The following is a 22211-nucleotide window of genomic DNA, read 5'->3' as shown; positions in this document are numbered from 1 at the left end:
TAGGATTACAGGCGTGAGCCACCGCGCCCGGCCATGAGCTGTGACATTTTATGTTCTGAAAGGATCGCCCTGATCGCTGTGTTGAGAAGAGACTGTAGTGGGGCCACAGTGGAAGCAAGGTCAGTGAGGAGGCTCCTGCATCGACCCAGGTCAGAGATGGTGGCCTGGACCAGGAGCGTAGCAGTGGAGTGCTGAAGAACGACCCGATTCAGGATGTATTCTGAAGGAAGACTCAATGAGATTTCCCTCAGACTGGACGTGGGGTATGAAAGAGAGGAATCAAGGATTACAGTCTGAGCCCTGAGGGATAAGGGTGGCATCAAGTGAGATGGGAAAGACCACAGGAAGAGCAGGTCTGGGGTGGGGAAAGATGGGAAGTTTAATTTTAAATGTATTAATTTGAAATCCCTATTTAACGCCTAATGTCAGGCCTCTACGTCAGGTCTTTACTCAGAATCCTTTTCCTCTTATTGTAGGCAAAATTAAAATAAATTCAGTTACTTTAGGTTACAGCAGCCTAGAAGCAGTAAGTTGAGAAGAGATAGCGGCTTTAGAGAGCAACATACTCTAATGAAATGGTAAGCTGCAATCTAACAGGGACAGAAAAAAGAAGAAATTTATGAAAACAGACATAAGAACTTGAAAAGCACAGCAATAAAAAGTGTCTTATACAGACATCTGCAAAGACCCTATTTACCAAGTAAGTCACATTTTGTGGTCCTGGGTAGACATGAATTTTGGAGGAAGAATATTCAACCCACTAAAGTCACTTATACACAACTATCACCTTTACTACTGTTTTTGATAGAAAATGTTTTTCCTATAAAATTTGAAAAACAGAATTCTCTCTCCATTTGTAGCTATTAACTTCCTCATTATCAAAATTGGGGTGCCATGCTTTCTGCAAGGAACCTGGTAGGACATTTATAAGGAAATAACATTCATCCCTTGGAGCCAATATCTTGTCAGTTTCATTAAGCATAGCAATTGTGTGAGAAAGGTCACACAATTTTCTTTAGGAGTAAAAAGCAATTTCCAACAATGGAAATGGAGCAACGTTTTCTGAAACAGATCAGTCTGATACAATTGAATACATTATGAAAACCTTGCTTATTTTTGGTTCAAGATCTACCCAAATGTTTTCAGTAGTAAAGCACATTGAGATATCTTCTTAAATGACACATCTTTTTCCTGCCAACACTTATCAACCAGGATACATAATCAACATCCTTTGTAAATGATCTTTCTAAATAGTAGTTGCATGCACACACACACACACGCACTATATAATGTATGATGTGTAACACAGAATATACAGATGTACATTTAAATTAAATCCATTTATACAAATAGTTTTTAAAAATACAATATCCACTAATTTATATAACCCTTTAACTAATGTCAAGCATCTTGAGAAATTTATTATAAAAAACTGATAAGCCATTTAATATTAAATGTAGATTATTTTATTGGAAGGTTCAAAGGATTGTAAATTTATCAAGAAAATTATCCCAGATCTTCAGTTAAGAATAATCTTCCTTTTCTCATGTAGAAATAACTCATAGTATACATATATATTAAATATGCACATATCTTTTACAAATTTAATTTTTTCAATGTATTATTCTAGACTATTCAACTGAAGTAGGTAATAAAATCTAAATAGTGTCTGTATTTTATGCATGAATCCCTTTTAGTTCCTAAAGTACTACAGAGATATAGCAAGTATTAAAGAAAAATAAACAAAAAAAGTCTCATAGAAAGAGATTTTTTTTTTTTTATTTCAGCTCATTATGGGGGTACAAAAGTTTAGGTTATATGTATATTGCCCATGCCTCCCCATCTCCCCCGAGTCTGAGCTTCAAGTGTGTCCATTCCCTAGACAGTGTATATCGCACTCATCATGTAGGTATGCACCCATCCCCTCCCCCCACCCCATCCCCCCCCAGTCAGAACTTCAAGCGTGTCCATTCCCCAGGCAGTGCACATCACACTCATCAAGTAGGTATACACCCATCCCTTCCCCCCAGCCCCCACCTCTGTCCGATACCCAACTGGCGTTATTCCCAAATGTGCGCTCAGGGAAACCAGTTTGCTGGTAAGTATATGTGGTGCTTATTTTTCCATTCTTGGGATATTTCACTTAATAGAATGGGTTCCAACTCTCAGAGGCCTGACTGCTTCACTGTACAATAACTGATACTCATAATGAGGATTAAAAATCACAAGAATCCTAAATTATATTCAGTACACATTGCTTAACAAAGACAGGCAAAGTAAAACACGTTTTTGATATCTTTCTCAAATGGCCAAAATAAATGCCCTGGTTCTTAAAAAGGACTGCTCTAGATATACAAGAAAATATAGAGAACCTTATTCTAAAGAACCTGGATAAAATAGGCACTACTATAGTTATACTTGAAATTAAATTTAAATAAAAATGATACTTACATATGGCAGAAATGAATTAAAACATTAAATATAACTAAATTTCCCAGACATACATATCAAAGAAATAATTTTAAAAAACAATTTTAAATAATTTTAAAAAACGCGGTGGCTCACGCCTGTAATCCTAGCACTCTGGGAGGCCGAGGCGGGTGGATCGCTCGAGGTCAGGAGTTCAAGACCAGCCTGAGCAAGAGTGAGACCCCGTCTCTACTAAAAATAGAAAGAAATTATATGGACAACTAAAATATATATATACAAAAAAATTAGCTGGGCATGGTGGCGCATGCCTGTAGTCCCAGCTACTAGGGAGGCTGAGGCAGTAGGATCGCCTGAGCCCAGGAGTCTGAGGTTGCTGTGAGCTAGACTGACGCCACGGCACTCACTCTAGTCCGGGCAACAGAGTGAGACTCTGTCTCAAAAAAAAAACACTTTTCTGCAACGGTCTACATATTCATGCTAAGAGCCAAATACTTGCTTAATATCAAATATAGCTGAAATTCTAGCAGAGATATCGCAGTCCCAGGAATATAGTAGGGGCTCAACAATGTGTTAAAAATGAACTGATTAAACATATTTTTAAAATCAAACTTTTGGGCCAGGTGGGGTGGCTCATACCAGTGCTCTCGGAGGCCAAGGTGGAAGGATCACTTGAGCTTTCGAGACCAGCCTAAGCAAGACTCCATCTCTACTAAAAGTAGAAAGATTACCTGAGTGTGGTGGTGCACACCTGTAGTCCTAGCTACTCGGGAGGCTGAGGCAGGAGGGTTGCTTAAGCCCAGGAATTTAAGGCTGCCGTGAGCTATGATGATGCCACTGCACCCTACCTGGGGTGACAGAGTCAGACTCTGTCTCCAAAAAAAAAGTCAAACTTTTGTTCCTTCTGTTGAGCAGGTAAGTATAAACTAAGGCTCCATGAAGCTCTTTCACAAGTAAATTAAGCATAAATCAATTTACCTTAATACTTGTTGGATTAAGAATATACAGAGACTATGAAATTTAGTCATTTAATGGAAAAATGGAAGACTGGACCCATATGTCTCCACTTTGTATGCTAGTAACTTCAGTAAAGATAAAATATGACTGAAAAAAAAATCAAAAAGCACATCACACTGTCCTTGGCATAATGTAAATTCATTTTGTTCTGTCAATGTGATTTTTCTTCCTATAACAAAAAACTGTAAGACAGAAACAGTGTCTCTTACCTTCAGGACATGTGCTCAAGTCTCAGTAGAGAAAAGCAGAACCCAAGTCAGCTGTTAAACAAAAGCTCCTGTACCTGCCTCCTTCCTCCCAGCTACTGGATTTCTCTGTCATTCCCAGTTTTTTACAAGTACATTTGAGACAAACTGGTACGTGGGGTAGAAAGAAGTAGAGGGACACAAGTCTTCTTTTGGCACATGTGTTAAAATAAGAAATTACAGCTAAGAGCCTAATAAAAATCATAACAACATAGATTATGTTTCATAAACAATACTAGATTTTAATATAAACTGTGAGTCAAATCAAATTAACAAATATTTACATTTATATATTCTACATATATAAAATATGTATAAAATGTATCCACCCAGTGCAAGGCCCCTACTTCAAGATTCCCAGGCTCAAATGGCATGCATGCATAATGTAAGAGATATTTATCAAATGCCTTCCAGGTGTAAGTCACCCAGATGCAAGCAGTGTTATTTCAAAAGAGAGTACATCGAAGAGCACGTGACAGCCCCTTAACAGGAAGAAAAACAGGATTAAGCAATTTCTCATTAACACCTTGTGCTTGCGGCTCTCAAACATCCGATAACTCAACAGACACAACCTACAGGTGCTGGGGAAGAGCCTGATCTGGCCTCTGTCCTTCAGCACAATACAAGCAGTGTATAGTCCTTCCAAAGGGACCATGTAATAGACAGGTAAACTAACAACGGGATGTTATTATCACACAGGAATATACTAAGTGCCACAGAAGAGGGTGGGACGTCAATTCTCAAGAAATGAGTCACTACAGAGGTATAATTTGAGCCGAGATGTTAAGATAGTGAGAACTAGCCAAGGTGGGAAGGAAAAGTATCATTCTAGTCCAGTCAGTTGACAAATATTAGCTGAACATGTACTATGTTCTGCTGTCTTCAGTGACAGACACACAGTGGCAAACAAGACAAAGTCCTGCCTTCGAAAGGATCATAGACAATCAAAATATACATACAAAGACAGACACCTAGATAATACTTTCAGATAGCAATATGGACTATGAGGAAAGCAAATCACAGTAATGGGACAGGAACTCTGTAGGGGAATATAGTATCTATTTAAGTAAGTAGGTCTGAGACAGCCTGTGTCAGGTCTCATTTAACCCGAGATCTGAATGATTAAAAGGCTGTCGTACAAAGATTCGGGGCAGGGGAGTGGGGAGGATTCCAATGGAAAGGAACAGCAAATACAAAGTCCTGAAATATTAATAATCCTGGCCAGTGTACATGGAATGTGAATGAGGAGGAGAGTGGCAGGAGCCAAAGTCAGATTAGGTAGACATAGGTAGTGACTGCCAGCTGTTTACCAAAAATCTATTTTCTCTTCTTCCTGGGATGTGACTAGTCTACATCTCCCAGCTTCCCCTGAAGTTAGGTGGGATCCTGTGACTGAATTCTGTACAACAAAATAGCCAAAATGAAGGTGCTATTATATTTCAAGGCCAGGGCTTTTAATATGTGAGTGTCTTCCCTGCCCATACTTTCTCCCATCTGGAAGACCGAGATAATAACTAGGCCCTAGGGAATGGCAGAACCGTAAGAGAAAGCTACCCACTGACTGTGACATACCTTTGAACTGTTACGTGAATGTGAAATAAACTTTTGTGTTTGAGCCAGTAAGCACTTTGGGGTCTATTTATTACCAAAGCCTAGCTTAGCCTATCCTGACAAATACAGAGCTTGATCATGTAGGGCCTTGTAAGTTTTGCAAGGAGTCTGAATTTTATTCTACCTGCAGTGGGAAGATACTGGAAGCAAGGAAGTGATATAACCTGATTTTCTATTTATAAAGATCATTCTGGCTACTGTATAGCATTGGCCTGTATGGGAGCAAGAGTGGACAGAGAGACTGCTGGAGACCACAGCAGTTATCCAGATGAGAGAACAGTGGCTTAGACTAGGTGGGAGCCATGGATATGGAAAGAAATTGTCAGATTCAGGATACACTTTGACAGTAGAGCCTTGAGTACCTGCTGGTGAGATTGTACATGGGTTACGAGAGAAAGAATGATCAAGAATAACTTCTGGGATTTTAGCTTGAGCAATCATGTTCACGGTAGTGCCGTTAAGGAAGACTGATAAAAGTTGGAAAGGAACAGAAGAGATCTAACAGAGTGGGGAGAATCAATGGTTCTCCTTTCGCTGTTTTACTTGAAATGCCCATAAAATCTCCAAATGAAGATGTCAAGTAGACAGCTGGGTTGAGTCTGGATCCCAGAAGGCAGGGATTGAAGATACATATTTTGGGTTCATCATCATAAAGATGACATTTAAAGCCATGACCCGGATTTACTTTCTCTATTCTCCTACAAGACAAAATTCCACTCCTCAGCCTGCCATGAGATGGTCCTCTATTACTCCGCGTTAACCCGCCTGGTGCCTCCCTCCCTCCACCTACACCTTTTCACGCAGTTCCACTCGCCTCTAATGCCCTCCCCTCTCCACTATCCAATTATAGCGAGTCCTCACTTAACTCTCCAATAGGTTCTTGGTGACTGTGACTTTAAGCAAAACATATAACAAAACCAATTTTAGCATAGGCTAATTGATATTTGTTAACAAGAGTTAAGTTCCCACGGCATATTTCTGGTCACAAAAGCATAACCAAACTTCTAATACTAAACACTGAATAAATGTGAGCTATACATACGTTTAAGAACAATTAATAAAAACAAATGAGATGATTATTGACCCAATTTTTGGTGAATCAGTGAGTGATGGTGGTTACAGTTGTGGTGGGTTAAATCCAAGAACAACTGTTTGCAAAACAAAAATTATAAGAAGCACCTCCTACCACCACGCAGTTCAAAATAATCACACATAAGGTGGGCTTGCTGAGCACTTTCAGATCATCATGCATTTTGTATGACTATTATATACTTTGTGAATTTTTATTTCACAATAATTTGTATTCATTCATTCATTCATTCAATTTCCAACCCATTTATTCCGGTTCATGGTTGTGAGTGGCCAGAGCCTATCCCGGCAGCTGAGGGTACAAAGCAGGAACCAACCCTGGACAGGGCACCATTCCATCGTAGGGCACACTAACGTGCACCCCCACGCTCAGACTGGGACCATGCGGACATGCCAGTTTACTGACATGCGTGGCTTTGGCATGTGGGAGGAAACTGGAGTGCGTGGATAAAACCCACACAGACGTGGGGAGGACATGCAAGCTCCACAGATGGTGGCCCCAGCTGGGAACCAATTTTCTTCCTCATCAACATTAAAACAAAATGATGTTATTCAAGGACTTGCTGTACGAGCCATTCTTTAAGGTCCATATCAGAACCTCCTCTCTCAAAATTTTCCTAACACTACTCTAATTTTAGGTAATCTCTCCATTTTCTGGATTTGCATAATAATTATTTTCTACATATCTAATTTAGAAAAGGCAAAAATCACATTTGCCATAAGCCCTCTCATCTATTAATATTAGTGTCTTAAATCTTAATTTTCACATATTTGTTCCTTGATTCTCCAGTTAGGTATTTCCTTAACAAGACAAATCGCATCTTACCCTTCTTTATATTTCCTATAGGGCCCTAACATAATGCCATGCATATGGTGAGTATTCAGTGAATATTTATTTGACTTGACATCTTTTAAAAAGCAATGAGGTAGTTAACACTTAGGAATATTTTCACCAAAATGAAAGAAAGCAAAACTCTTAAAGAGGCAGACTTCTATCATCTGGGAAAACCACTAATTTAAATTTCATTTAAAAACAGCTCATTCTCCAACGAGACTGACAAATAGGGCATTAACTATTTAAAGTGTAACAATTTACTTCATAGTGACTTACCTATATCAATATCAGTGAACCCTTCGGCACTTATTGCATCCATTGTGCTTTTGTCTATTGTGTCTAGACAAAGACTAGCAAGCTGAGGTTCATCAAATAATCGAGCCTAAACATATAAAGAAATAGTCATTTTACTATCACAGTTATTTTACCTAGAGGGTATACATATTCAGCTCTGTTAACATTTAACAGCACAAACACTAAATGCACAGAAGTATTCATGTTGGGTTGTGCAGAAACCTGAGAATACTGCCAATTAATTAACCACATCATAAACTGACACCCATTATTTGACATGGCTGATGACTTCATTTAATTTTAAAGTAAAATTCATTTTAAAGGATTCAATAACTCAGATATTACTGAATAAACATTGCTAAACAGTTGTGTTTTATGGGGGAGAGAAAACAAGGTTAAACGCACTAGCTTTAATTTTTTTAATTTAAACATATTTAATTTATATTTTAAATTTTTTAAATTTTATTTATTTTTAGAGACAAGGTCTCACTCTGTTGCCCAGGCTAGAATGCAGTGGCGCAACCATAGCTCACTGTAACCTCGAACTCCTGGGCTCCAGTGATCCTCCTAACTCAGCCTCCCGAGTAGTTGGGAGTACAGGTGCACACCACCATGCCTGGTTAATTTTTTAAATTTTTTTAGAGATGAGGTCTTGCTATGTTGCCCAAGCTGGTCTCAAACTCCTGGCCTCAAGCAATCCTTCCACTCTGGCCTCCCAAAGCACTGGGATTACAGGTATGAGCCACCATATCTGGCCAAAATTTTTAAAAATTTATATATAAAATAATTAAGTACAAATTTTAAAAGATGGGGTCTTGCTATGTTGCCCAGGCTGGTCGAGAACTCCTGAGCTCAAGCAATCTTCCTGCCTCAGCCTACCAAGTAGCTGGGACTATAGGATAGTAGAATATTTTTAAAAATTTATAGAATACTCAAATATATCTGAAAATGCACATCTTAGATTATACATTGAGCCTGTTTATATTAAATTGCTTTGTCAAATTTTAAATAAATTTAGCACTAAATAATAAAAAATTTGTGTTAATTCCTTTTTATGCAATTTTCCCTTAAATTTTTTTTTTATTTGGAATTTCAAATTTATAGAAAAGTTGAAAGGATGGTGCAAAGAGCACCCATATAACCCTTTACCAAACTTTACCTATCTAAATGTTATTTATCTAACATTTGTGTCATCTGTTTTATCATTTCCTCTTTCTCTGTGTGTGTGTGTGTGTATATATATATATATACACACTCATATGTATATGTGTATGTGTATCTACTTGGAGTGGGGGGGCCAAACAAACCATTTAAGAGTAAGTTGTGTACATCATGGCCCTTTGCCCTTAAATTTCCTACGAATAAGGGTATTTTCTTATACATTTATAGTAATTAACTTTGATAAATTTAACAATATTAAATTTATTAATGTAATAAATATTTAACAATATTTTTATCTAATCTACTACTGAGTATATCTCAGTTTTGTCATTTAATAAAATGCCCATGTTTTTTATAACATTTTTCCTTCTAGTACAGAATCTGGTCTAGGATCATAGTTCATGCATTTTTAGAGTACAAAACATAGTATATTTTTATAAAGTAAAATAGCAGATAATTGGCCACTCAACTATATTTTTAGTTAGTTTTTATGTAAAAATTGATCTTTCACTCTAGAAAAACAATTTTTTCTAAAAATTATTTTATTCAGGGTAGCAATTGTCAGTCACTCCTTAGATTACACACATGTAATATCGAGTTTCCTATGGAATCTATTGCTGCTACTTAGAGTAAAATAAATTTTCTCGCAATTGACTTTGACTCTGGCATTATCTCTGATAACACTCCTCTCTATAAATCACAGCAGTACAGTTACTGGCACATTGTTTTAGAGTGAGGCTGGCAAAGGCCCTCTCGAGTAACTGAACATGCTCAGTTCAAATGACTCACTTGGCAGGAACAAGAAGTTCACATGACAATTTGTGGACTGATTCACATGACCCCACCAGTAAAAAAATTTTGACGTGATATTGGGTTCTAAGACAGAAAAGACACTGAAAAATTCCTTTTTTCTCACAGTGACACCTGTTAACTCGTGCTGCTAACAGTGTGGTCTGGAAACACTGGTGTCATCTGAAAGCCTGTTAGAAATGCAGACTCTCAGGCCCTAACGGAACCAGAGTCTGCATTTTAATTGTCAAAGTTTAGTTTATTGGTTTCTGAATTTTATAAGTGAACTTTTAAAATAAAAGTAGTTAAGTGATCCTCTCTTACACACATTAAAACCCCTTAGACAATAAAGAATCTTATGAATATCACCGTATTTATTAGATTTTTATAACAAGTTCAAAAGGGGAAAAAATGCAGGAAGATATTGCTTATTAGTTGCATGACTTTGGTCAAGTTATTCCACCTCTCTGTGCCTCAATTTCCTTACTTAAAAAAAAAAAATTGGTGATAGTAAGAAAGTAAGATACTTTGAACACCTATACCTCATAAAGTTACTGTAAGTATTTAATGAATTAATGCACACGAAGTACTGAGAAAGGTACCTGGCACACAATTACCACTCAATACATTTTGCTATTATCATCAATATCGCCACACCTTATGGACTGTTGGTTTAAGGTTGAAACTTAGTTTTACCACTGTTGTATAATGTTCAATAAGGTATTTGCTTCTGTAAGCTTCCAGTTTTCATCTTTAAAATGGAGATAACAATTAACTACATCAGAGTCACCATGAGGAGCAAATGTATGTAAAGGGGTTAGCGTGGTGTCTGGCATACATGGAGTTCTGTAACTATGTCCAAGAACAAGTGACGACAGAATGTTCTTTGTTCTGTTAACTACAAATACTTAATGACACAGATTTTCTTTTTAAAGATACCAAATATTTTGTACATGATAGATGAACACTGAACTGGAAAACATGAGCTCTGTTGAGCTCACACCTCATCTATTGCGAGTTAATTAGCCCAGGTTTTAGTTTACCCAAATGAGTAAACTAAATGAGTAAAATGAGAAGGTTATACTAGCGGTCATCAGCGATTATTTCCAGTACTAACATCAAATAGGATTATATTTTATAACTTAGAATTTTTAAAACAATTTGTTCAAGAGTATTACAACACTGTCTAAAAAGAAAACATTTATTTACATGCAAAGTATGAAGCTCAGATTACAGGCATTTAACAAATGCTAAATATATGTTAAGAACTAGTTAATGGTTCTATAGGTATGTGCAATTTGCCAAAATTCATCAGACTGTACATTTATAATATGTGCGATTTTTTGTATGGATATGTAATACATTAATTATATTCAGTGAAAATTTTTTTAAATGTCAGAGAAAGGATATTTCATATTAACCTAAAATTTTAACTCCTCCAGGAGTAGATACGTGATCTTCAGATACAGGTTCAAAGATAGTGAATCTTATAACTTTTCTGGACTTAAACTATTTGGTCTTTATTCTAGATCCAGAAAAACTGAGAATGAAGATATCTCAGAAAATCTCATGCTTTCATACTGTCAATCATAGCAGGAACAACACTGGATCTTAATCCCCAACTCCAACGCCAAGAAGCTATCTCACCTTGAGTCATGACACCCCACTGACATAAGGCTTCAGCTTCTTCACCTATATGATCCAGCAAGGTATTAACTCTAATATGCTTTGCAATTCTAAAATATGATGAAACTGATACATTTCCCTGAATGGTATAAAATAATTATATACACTTTGAAATTATGGTTAGAATTAATTCTCCACGAAATATTAAATATTCACATATAGTTATGCTTACACTCAATTTTTAAGCTACAATGATACATACGCCAGCTACATTTACTTACCTGAGTAAGTAACATAAAGGCATTATCCGCCCTAAGATGTTTGGTGAGAAATTCCACACAATGTGCTTCCAAGGCTGGGACTGCATATTTCTTGGCAGTATAAAGAGTGGTCATAACTGTTTCTGGGCCAATTTGAACTTCGTCTGAATATAGAAATCTGGAAAGCAATTGGGAAATTTGCAGAGATGATGTTTTAGATAAGCAATCCAGCAGAGTTAAACCCGTGAGGAATATTTTAAAACATAATAAGCAAACCGAGAAACAATCTGAAATTTATATCAGACTTTGCAGTCTACAGGGCATTTGCGCATACATCACCTCATTTCATTCTTATTTAATTCCGAGAGGTAGGAAGTCTCACAATTTTACAAAGGAGACTAAGGGTAAGCGAAGACCATGTGACAAAACCATGTGACAAACCCACGTCTCTAAGCCAAGTCTTCAGAGTTCTTTTTAGCATCCCACAGCTGCTCAGGACAATAGTGGCTCATTCATCTCTGCCTCACCAAAAGACGTTTACTTAAGTATAAATCTACAGGTAGCTAAGGTCACATCTCTACACGTCAAAATATTCATCATTTCCTAATAATAGTGCCTTCTTATTCTGGGTATCTTTTAACCTTTCACTGTTATCCCAGAATTAGCATAATGACCACGATTAGAGTACTGGGGCTTTGGAGGAATAAAGCAACTTAATAATATATTAAATGACCCCTTGTTGCTATGCTATGTGCTTCGGGGTACTTAGGTCCAATTTTCTCTCAAAATACTATCTATCAGCCCAATACTCCCTTCCTCCTAGTTCACTGCTTCTAACTGCTAGGTCACTAGGAAATCAGCTTCATGGGACGGAGACAAAGCATAACATTCTCGATGAAGGCTTGGGTAGTTCTTGTTAAATTGTACTTGAGCTTTTTCGTGTTATCAACTTTCGGCCCGTTTCATGGCTCCTCAGAGACACTTGTGCTCACTGCCCAGTTCTCAGCTGCACTTATGACAGCCAAGGATACTGACATGGCATTAAGAACAATTACTTCATTTAGTGACACTTAAGGGCATTAGAACATTTATTATATTTCCAGGACCCAAGTTGTAAAATCAAGGTTTAAGAAAACCCAATACCTTCTTTCAGAATACTCTACAACACCGGAGTGAGGAAAGCTAAATTCTCTTTCATGGCCCTACTCTCTACCCTTTCAACTTCCTCCCTTTTATTCCTGTGGCCATAATCACCACCCATGATGAAACCCAGCCAGGCATACCCCCACCTTCCCACCCTAACCAAACCCTCCATTCCTCTGGTAATATTATCCTGACAACTACCTCAAGTGGAGGTAACTCCCCTGTATCTCAAGTTCAAAAGCAAGGGCTGCTGTTTTTCAGGATTATACTGTTTATACTTATTTTCTTCCCCAAAACTCCTTTTAGATACCCACGTCAGCCAACTGTATCACCCTCACAATGCTCACCTAACATTATGTGCCATCTTTGTGATGAGTACAGGGAATTAAAAACTAAGTGAGGCACAGTCCCTCATGGCCAGGGGGAGGGACACGAGTAAAAAGAAGAGCAAGTTAGCATTTGTTGAGTGCCTACTGTATAACAAATGCCAACTCATTTAATCCTCCCATGAAGGAAAGTAGATGCTATTACCTGCAATTTAATGAAGAAAAAACCAAGGCTGAGGAAACATGAGAGCTGCTTACGGTAGCACACCATTTCTAGGCTGCCAGTGCCATAGGACAAGGCCAACCAGGAGAAGAAAGAGCCTGCTTTGCTTTGCGCCTGTTCTACCTGTTCTACCGGGAGGCAGGGCATGTGCCTCTCTAAAAAGAGATGAGACTAACAGTACTTCAAACTGTTGTCACGAGGATTAACATTTAAGTTAAGACACAAAGCATTGTGAATAGTGCCTAACAAAAAAATCTGCCTCACTAAATGTTGGCTATTTATTTGTACATTGTCTCATTTTTACTGCTATTTTCCTCTGTGTTTTGCAAGATTTCCTTGCTGTTATCTTCTGGTGCCCTCCTATTTTTCACCCCAGCAATCACGTGTTTTAATGTCTAAGAATTTTTGCTTCTTTTTTGATGGTTCCTTTTTTCTCCATAGCATGTCTTAGTTTTATGAATGCAAAAGTTTTAGTTTTATGGATGGATCTCAAGTCTCCAAGATGTTATTAACCAAAATTTCAAAAGTTCCCTTCTGTTCCCTGAATTACCTGTTTCTTTGAGAATCAGCTGTTCTGTTTATATTGGTCTTTGTCATTCATGTTCTGATTTTGTTTATATGTCAAATGATTAATGACTATCTCCAAGTTCAGTACTCTAGTAGTTGGTCTGCTTTCAAGATAACACTATCTCCAAAATGGAATGGTCGGCTGGGAGCTCTGTGTATGTGGAAGGCTTGCTGATTGGCACCTGGTATCGCACTGGGAAGCCAGCCTTGTGGTCAGGGACCCCTCGATGCCATTGTGAGGAGAGCTTAATCACGAGGTTCCAAAGACACACCAGCAGTCCTAGATCTTCCTAGGCAGTTTGTTCAATTTATTTAGAGGAGCTTGTCATTTGTCACAGGGTGTTAGTCTGCAAGAGCTGGTTGAGGGGATGGTCTACACGCAGGCTTTAATTTCCAAGTTGCAGCACTACCTTCTCATTTCCATCCTCCTTACTTCCAACTTCTAGCCTAGACCCTTGCTGGGCTTCTGCCAAGAAAGGCAGCCCCCACCTCCCCTGCAGCTTTGAAAGCTCCGGATTCTAGATTCCAGAATCATCCACTCTAGTTCAGCTGTCAACCAGCTTCCAACTGCTTCCTACACCGTTGGTCCTTCCAACCCTCTCTTTTTCTCCTCACAGTAATGGACTTATTGTTTTTTGTATTTCTTAACAATTGTTTTAACTGAGAGAGAGAGAGAAAGAAGGCTAACAGTATGCTCAATTCCCTTCTCAAACTAGACACTTACGAAATTTTTAAGGACAAGGTAGAAGTCTTTACAACTGCCTTAATTTTCTGCAGGCAAAAATTACTGGAGTTGTGAAACACAAAGCAGAAACGTGGGGCCTTTATCACATTTGCCTTTGTGTTTGAGTAGTTTCAAACTTAGAAAGTGCCACAAAGTTGAAGTATATGCTTTTATGAGAATCTATAATTGGGGGCTCTGACTTAGGGAGATCTGGAAAAGCTTCTCAGAGGAATTTCTGCTTGAGATAAGATCTAAAATATGAGAAGACGGTGGGATGAACATTCTAGGAACAAGAGAGAATTGTTTTTAGACTATTTTGTATGAGATCTGCTCCCATTCAAACAGCTTTGATTAAAGTATACTTTGGTAATACACCTTTGGCTTATATCAAAGAACAATTTTAAGAAACAACTAAGTCTGTACCTAAAGATACAGACTGAAGACACCATTCATTACAGTAATGCCTTCTTTAAGAAGGGACTTCATCAGGATTTTTTTTTACTGGTCTAATTATTAGAGTTGTCCATCTCCTAAGCAGTTGGCTTGTTTTTAATCTTTTTTTTTTTTTTTAATAAACAATAGAAATTTATTCTCACAGTTCTGGTGGCTGGGAAGTATAAGATCAAGGCACCAGCAGATTCTGTCTGATGAGTGTTCTCTATTTCAAAGATGGTACCTTTCTGCTGTGTCCTCACACAGAGTAAGGGGCAAGGTAGCCTCTGGGGCCTCTTTTATGAGAGGCCATTCACCAGGGAGCCCCCGCTGTGACTTAGTCACCTGCAAAGGCCTAACCTCTTAATACTATCACAGTGGGTACTGAATTCCAACCTATGAATTTTGGAGGGACACATACATTCAGACCATAGCCCTGAGGTATAACAGAAAAGAAAAAATAAACTGTTACAATCTGCAGGTGATGTGATTATGTGCTTAGATAATCCCAAAGAATCTATAAATTGTTAAAAATTTAAGTGTACTGAATTTCACTGTACTGAATACTGTAGGCAATTGTAATATAGTGATAAGTATTTGTATATCTAAACATAGGAGAGGTACAGTAAAAACAGACCACCATTGTACATACATGGTCCCTCATTGACCAAAACGTTATGCAGCACATGACTGTACTTTGGTAATGAAATGATTAAAAAGTAATGTCATAATGATAACAAGTATATATTAGGCTCTAACATTTAATACTAATCTCTAAAGATATTCCCCAATAAAGTTTGCCTTCTAGTATTCACACCCTTACATAGATTTGTTCCTTGATGAATCTGGGCTGGTCCTATGTGAATCTCTTTAACCACCAGAATGTGGCAGAGGGGCACTATGCCAGTTTGGGGCCTATGTCTTAAGGATGCCTCGTAGCTCCTGCTTTTGCACTTTCGGGAGCCATGAGCCAAGAAGTCAAGCTGCCCTACTGGAGAGACCAGCTGGAGAAGCCATGTGGAAAGGATCTGAGATTCACGTGGAAAGGGAAAAAGGCTTTTTTTACTCATCCCAGATGCCGAGTCAAACCTCCAGACGACTCCAGCCTCAAGTGTTATCTGACTACAACCACACATCACAAACAAAGCACCCAGGTAATCCCAGTCAACCCACACATCTGAAATATAATAAAAGATAATAAAACGTTTAAGCCACTAGGTGTTGGAGTGGTTTGATCTACGGCAATAGATAACCAAAACCTGCTATGAGAGATAAGATGAGCCAGTGTGCAATTCTGCCTGTGGGTGGAATTTTTATAGACGAGGTAAAGCCTGGAGATTATCTGAAGTGTAGTAATTAAGTGTGGAGGTCTAGGCAGAAAGACTGAGAAGTAGAAAGGTAATGAGGACTTGGAAGGCAGGCATTAAAACGCTAAGTGGATGGAGAGGAAGGGAAGGAAATAGAGATCAAATCACAAAGGTTTTGTGAATCTGCAAAAGCATTTCAACTTTATCCCACAGGCAAAAAGAAGTCATTAAAAGATTTAGCGGAGTCAGGCCAGGCACGGTGGCTCACACCTGTAATCCTAGCACTCTGGGAGGCCAAGGCAGGAGGATTGCTTGAAGCCAAGAGTTTGAGACCAGCCTGAGCAAAAGTGAGACCCCATTTCTACAAAAAATAAAAAAATTAGCTGGGCATGGTGGCAGAAAAAAAAATGAAGAGAAGTGGGTAGAATCCTCTGGAATGGTTCAAAAAGGATGAGAAATAATGTAGAATGGACTGGAACCAAACTACACCTTGAAGCCAAGCCCACAAGTCACTTCCAGCTGATCCACAGAATCATGAGTGAGAATAAACTGTTGCTTCATTTATGGCATCATGGCAAAGGCTGACTGACACGGGGATAATAAGTGTGCCTGCCTCAAAGGACAAAAGTGCTTAGGAACAGTATATAGCACACAGTAAGCACTCATTAAATGTCAAGTATTTTTATTAATGACATGCCCATCTGTGTGGGTACAAGACATTCCTTTGTGAAGGTCCAGTTGGACATGAGGGTGTGGAGCTGAGCAGAGCCCTGGAGACACAGACGGGGGAGTAAGTAATGCCATGGGTTAATGGGAGAAAGGACAACAGCTGAGGACACAATCCTGAGGAATAATTACCCCGTGGCCCCTTCCAGCCATCATGCCAGTTCTCTGTTCCCCTTTGCAACAAAACTCCAGAGAGGATTGTTTATACCGGCTGTCTGCAGTTCCTCACCTCCCATTTTCTCTCCCAACCTAATCAGCTGAAATCACTAGGGTTATCAATAGGGTTATCAATAGCCTCCAGCTTCTCAATACTAACAATCAACTCAATAACTCAATGTCCTCATTTTTACCAACTCTCAACAGCATTTCAAACAGCCGACCACCTTCCATAGTTGACAAAGTTTTCCACTCCCTCTTTCTTGAAACCTTTTCTTCAACTTGACTTTGACTTGACTTTCAGGATACTACACTCCTTGATTTCCTTTTTTTTTTTTTTAATGAAGACTGTCAAGCTTTCCCTTCTAATTCCACTGACAGCTGCTCCTCCGTTTCATTTTATGCTCCTTTTCCTCTTCCACTTCTCTCCGTGTTGGAAGATCCTACGGCTCATCCCTGTACCTCTCACTACAATCTCCATTCCTTCCCTAGGCAATCTCACTTGGTCTCACAGTTCAAATACCATCCACTCTTAACTTTCAACTTACGTTCCGCAAGACGTAATTCCCTAAATTCCAGATTCCTATCTCTGTCTACGTCCCTACCTTACATGTCCTGGAAGTCCTCTTGGTGTTACCTTTAAAATACACCCAGAATGTAATCACTTCTCCTCATGTCCTGTACTACCAGCCTAGTATGACTCACCATCACCTCTAGCCTGGACCATTTACTGCGAAGCCTCTTAATTTAACACCATGCGGCCTAGTTTACACCCCCTATAGTCTAATCTCCAAGCAGCCACCAGAAAGAGTTTTTTTAAATGTAAATGAGATCACAGCATTACGCTGTTCAAAACTCACCAAAGGCTTTCCATCACATGCCAGATGAAACTCAAAAGTCCTTCCTAGGTCTCTAAAGCCCTGCACAATCCTGCCTGGCCTATCTTTTTGACCTTATCTTCTACCACTTCTCCCTAGGCAGCTCAGATCACAATGGTTTACTCTTGCATTCCTCCTCCAACAGGAGAAACCCAGGGCCCAAAACAGTTTCTTGCTCAGAATGCTCCTTCCCTCCTGACTTGATTATTTTTCTTCAAAACATAGTCAGTACTTGACATTGTATTACATTTTTGTTTCCCTTTACTAGATTACAGGCTTCATGAGGGCAGAGACTTGTTCTTGTTTACTGCTTTATCCCCAACACCTAAAACAGTGACTGACACAAGGGAGACACATAGAAAGTGCTAAATATTTGTCAAATGAACAACTGAAGTACGTCATCTAAAGGTCAGGCAGGTCAAAGTGAGCAGTTTCTTTAAGGGCTTCAAACTTAAGTTCATAGGCGTTTATGTAATGTTAACTACACAAGTTGTAAACATATAATAAAAGCATGAACAAGCTAACCTGCTTTTCCAACTCAGCAAGTACTATCCGACATCTTTTTGTCACACAATATTAGGTAAATACAACTATGTGTGTTTCACAGCCAGCCAGTACCTAAGTTTAGAAACCAGTCGAGATATCAATTTCAAAATAGAACAATGACCACAACCTGAAGGATAAACACACCATGAAAATAAAATACACTGAAAATTTAAAAATGAGAAGTCAAGTTGCACTGTTCATTTTAAGGATTCTAAAATTAACTTCTGTTGCTGCGAAAGGATTGACTGATTAGCAGCTTCAATGAAAATATGAAATATGCATTTTTTCCTCTACATTCTTAGCAATCTAAATATTTTTTCAAAGGAAAAGGCTGCCCAACAATATTTTTAGATCAGTGGCTCTCAAATTTAGCTGGTATAAATATTACTAAAGGAGAGTATTAAAAACGCTGTCAAGGTCTCACCTCCAAATTCTACAAATTCAATGAACACCCCAGGAGATTACAATGCAGATGGCCCCCAGATCATTTTGAAAAATACTTGTAGTCTAAAAATACAAATGAGCTATATCCAATCCTCCTGGTCAACTTCAAACGAAAAACCAAAATGACCTAGATCCTAGCTTTCGAGTTGTTTTTCGCCCTGTAATATATGTAACTACTCTAAATTACAGAAAATACAGCAAACAAGAAGAAAAGGTACTTTCACCTTATCACTCCAATGTGCCTGTGCTTATTAGCATTTTGGTATGTTTCCTTTTATCCTTGTCTCTCACTATACATCATTTATTCTTTCTTTTCACAGAAGTAATCACAGTGGTTTCAAATTCTATTTATTATAAATATTTTCCATGTCATTACCTAGTCTTTGTGAGTTATCATATTTAGAGACATTATATTTCACCAAGTGGACCTATCATTGTTTACCTAACCATTCCCTACAGTTGACTACTTCGTCACTACTATGAACGATGCTGCCGTAAATATTTTTGTACAGAACTTCTCTGTATTTGAATGCTTCTCACGTGTGGGAAGAAAAATCTGTAGCACCCAACTGTTTTTCCAAAAGGGTTTTTACTACCACCTTTGTTAGAAAGTGCTCCTTAGACATTTATCTTAAAAATTTCTGGTGGGGTTAATGGAAGGGAAAAATACCTGGCTCTTTTAATTTGCACTTCCTTAATTACTATTGAGGTTAAACATTCTTCATTAATTAGTTGTAATTTTTCCTCTAAATTATCTATCCTGTCTTTTATGCATTTATTGGTGGGATCTTAGTATTTACTTCTAGTTGTGTGAACTTTATACTCAATTTCCTATTTATTTTTGTGACTGAGCTGTGAGCCTTCCTGGACTGTCTATTCTGTTCCATTGACCGACCTAGTTTTGCTACCCAAGACTCTACCTTAATAACAACACCCTCTACTCAGACAGCTAAAACCATCTTAGTATAACGAAGCACACGTGGTTGTTTTCAGTGTGAGTTGGCTCTGCTACCTTGGGCAAGTTACTTGACTTTTCTGGGCTTCAATCCCACTTGTAAAATGGGGTAATACCTATACCTCCCTAATAGGACTGTTGTGATTAAAAGCTAATAATGCCAAACTATTAATCCTTTCCATTAAATAAAATTTATCAGATGTCAATCTACTATCTTCAAATAACCACAGGCAAACTCTGTATGAATCTGATGGTGCCATTCATTTTTAAGCAAATGTGACCTTATCTGCAGAAATACAAGGCAGGTAAAGCCACACTCACTTGTTTGGTATTCACTTTCCTAGGTCTTGACAATTAATACGTTAATGAAAAAAAAGTTAACAAAAAACCCCAAACCATCAGTCCTGCAAGACTTTTCAACTACTCTACTCCCCCGAACAAAATCATAAAAATGTGCAAACGGGCAAACAGCACAACCTGATTCGCCTTCTATTCTTGCCACTTCTCTAATTCCGGAGCCTGGGCGACAATCCACTGCCGGAATGCGAAAGCGCCTTTCAACGGTAAAACGCGCGCCAGCGGGATGAGGACATGAACATTCACTGTAACCAGGGCAGCCGGCCGTCCCGGCCCGCACAGTTCGACTTCGACCTTCCGGAGCATCCCTGGCTAGGGAGGAAACCGAGGCCCGGGCGAGCCAGGAGCGCCCGGCCCAAGGTCGTGGCGGAGCCAGGGCAGGCCGGCCCCCGTGCTGCCTCCCGCCCGCCGCTCACCTCAGCAGCGCCAGGAAAGCTGCGGGCTCCACGTCCGGCAGCTCGATCTCGGCCGACGTGGTGGCCATACCGCCGTTGAACATGGCGTCGAAGACTGCGCTGCCGGCCGCCAGCACGAAGCGGTGGGCGGGGATGCGCTGCGGGCCCCCGGCGGCGGTGGCGGCGCCGCGGCCCTTTCCCAGCACGAAGCGCACATCGCTCAGCAGCTCCGAGTTGAAGAGGAAGGCGAAGCGCTCCTTCAGCGACGCCTTGGTCGCCTGCCAGTTGTACAGCGGCTCCCGCTGCAGGGGGAGCAGGGGGCCCAGAGGGGAAGGAGATGGAGGCAGCGGCGGCACCGCCGGGCCCGGCTCCGCCTCAGTCCCCGGCTCCTGCTCCCCTGCTGCGGCCAGCCCAAGCGACGCCATCCTCCAGCTGCGCGACCCCCCGGGCTAGGGAGAGAGCTCCCGGCGCCCCGCCGCCATCACCGAAGCCGCCCCCGGAGGCCGGCGCCGCCTCCCAGCCTTCCGGGAAAGGCGCTTCCGGAGGCCGCGCGCCGCCGCCGGCCCCGCCCTGCCGGCGCGCGCTCCCGCCCGGCTGGGTGCCGAGGCGGGGCCGCCGAGGTGGGGCTGGGGGGACTCCGGGCGGTGGGAGCACGTCCGAGCCCCGTGCTCTCAGAGGCGCCGCTTCTGCAGGCCGGATGCGGCCGGGCCCACCGGGGCCAGCCCCCAGGCGCCAGCCCCCAGGCGCCGCCTCAGACCTGCGAGCGGCCCGAACTCCTGCCTCTTCCTTCCCTCAGGCCCCTTATCACCAGCCGCGGTGGCCCCAGGAGTACCTAGGACAGGTCCCCACGCCTCTCCCGAGGGGTTTCTCTCCTGGAAGTAGAAGGGGCCAGAGGGAATGGCCAAAGGAGTTTGTGAGGAGGGGACGACATGACTCCTCACAGCCCTGTCCCTCGGGCGTGGCCAGGTCACCGCTCCGGATGGGCGCTGCTTCTGTGGAAATCCCAGGAGTAGAGCTGGGAGATGTGGCACCCCGGTGACCTCTCCCCAGGTCTGCAGGTCCCTTCGCTCTCTTACTGCCCCTCTGGTTCGGTGCCTGAGAGACATGTCCTCCTGCTCCTTCCACTGAACAAACCGCTTAAGCCTGAAGTAAAGAATCTTCATAGACCGTACTCTGTAAAATACTGTACTGTATTACCTAGTTTAATGAAGGAAAAAGTTGAAAGAACACAGAATTAGATATGAGAAAGGATATATAAACATAATTATGGAGATTAAAAATAAAAATGTGAAGAACTCTATTGATACCTTTGAAAATATTAAAGAAATGCACTAGTCTAGGAAACCTGGCCGGGCACGGTGGCTCACACCTGTAATCCCAGCACTTTGGGAGGCTGAGGTGGAATTACTTGAACCCAGGAGTTCAAAAGCTGACCAAGACTTATTAAAGGTTAAATTAGGAAAACAAAACAACAACCAAAAAACCTGACCAGGACAGCTCACAGAAAGCAAACTATCAGCCAATCTCATATATGAATAAAATATGAAAATTTCAAAGTAACACCAAGTCAAATTTAGCACTAATTAAAAGCATAATTAACCACAACTAAGTAAAATTTATCCAAGTAATTCAAATGTAATTCGATATAAAGAAATAGTACTGGCAATTATTACCTCAA

General features: G+C 40.2%; 1 protein-coding gene across 2 annotated transcripts in view; it reads right to left on the bottom strand.

The window, feature by feature from the left end:
* Positions 1-21068, bottom strand: part of BTBD1 (BTB domain containing 1) — a 41559-nt gene extending 20491 nt beyond the window's left edge. For both annotated transcript variants that reach the window (XM_069465654.1, XM_069465655.1), the window contains exons 1-3: positions 20555-21068; positions 11376-11532; positions 7501-7606 (exon numbers count right to left, since the gene is read on the bottom strand). In XM_069465654.1, the coding sequence (XP_069321755.1) occupies positions 7501-7606; positions 11376-11532; positions 20555-20958 (667 nt within the window). In that variant the 5' untranslated portion in view covers positions 20959-21068. The remainder of the gene's footprint in view (positions 1-7500; positions 7607-11375; positions 11533-20554) is intronic.
* Between the last annotated feature and the right edge of the window lie 1143 nt (positions 21069-22211).

The sequence above is a fragment of the Eulemur rufifrons genome, chromosome 3 (genome assembly GCF_041146395.1).
Source record: "Eulemur rufifrons isolate Redbay chromosome 3, OSU_ERuf_1, whole genome shotgun sequence".
Taxonomy (NCBI): Eukaryota; Metazoa; Chordata; class Mammalia; order Primates; family Lemuridae; genus Eulemur; species Eulemur rufifrons.
Note: the sequence above shows the minus strand (reverse complement) of the source record. Positions and strands in the feature narration are given on the sequence as shown.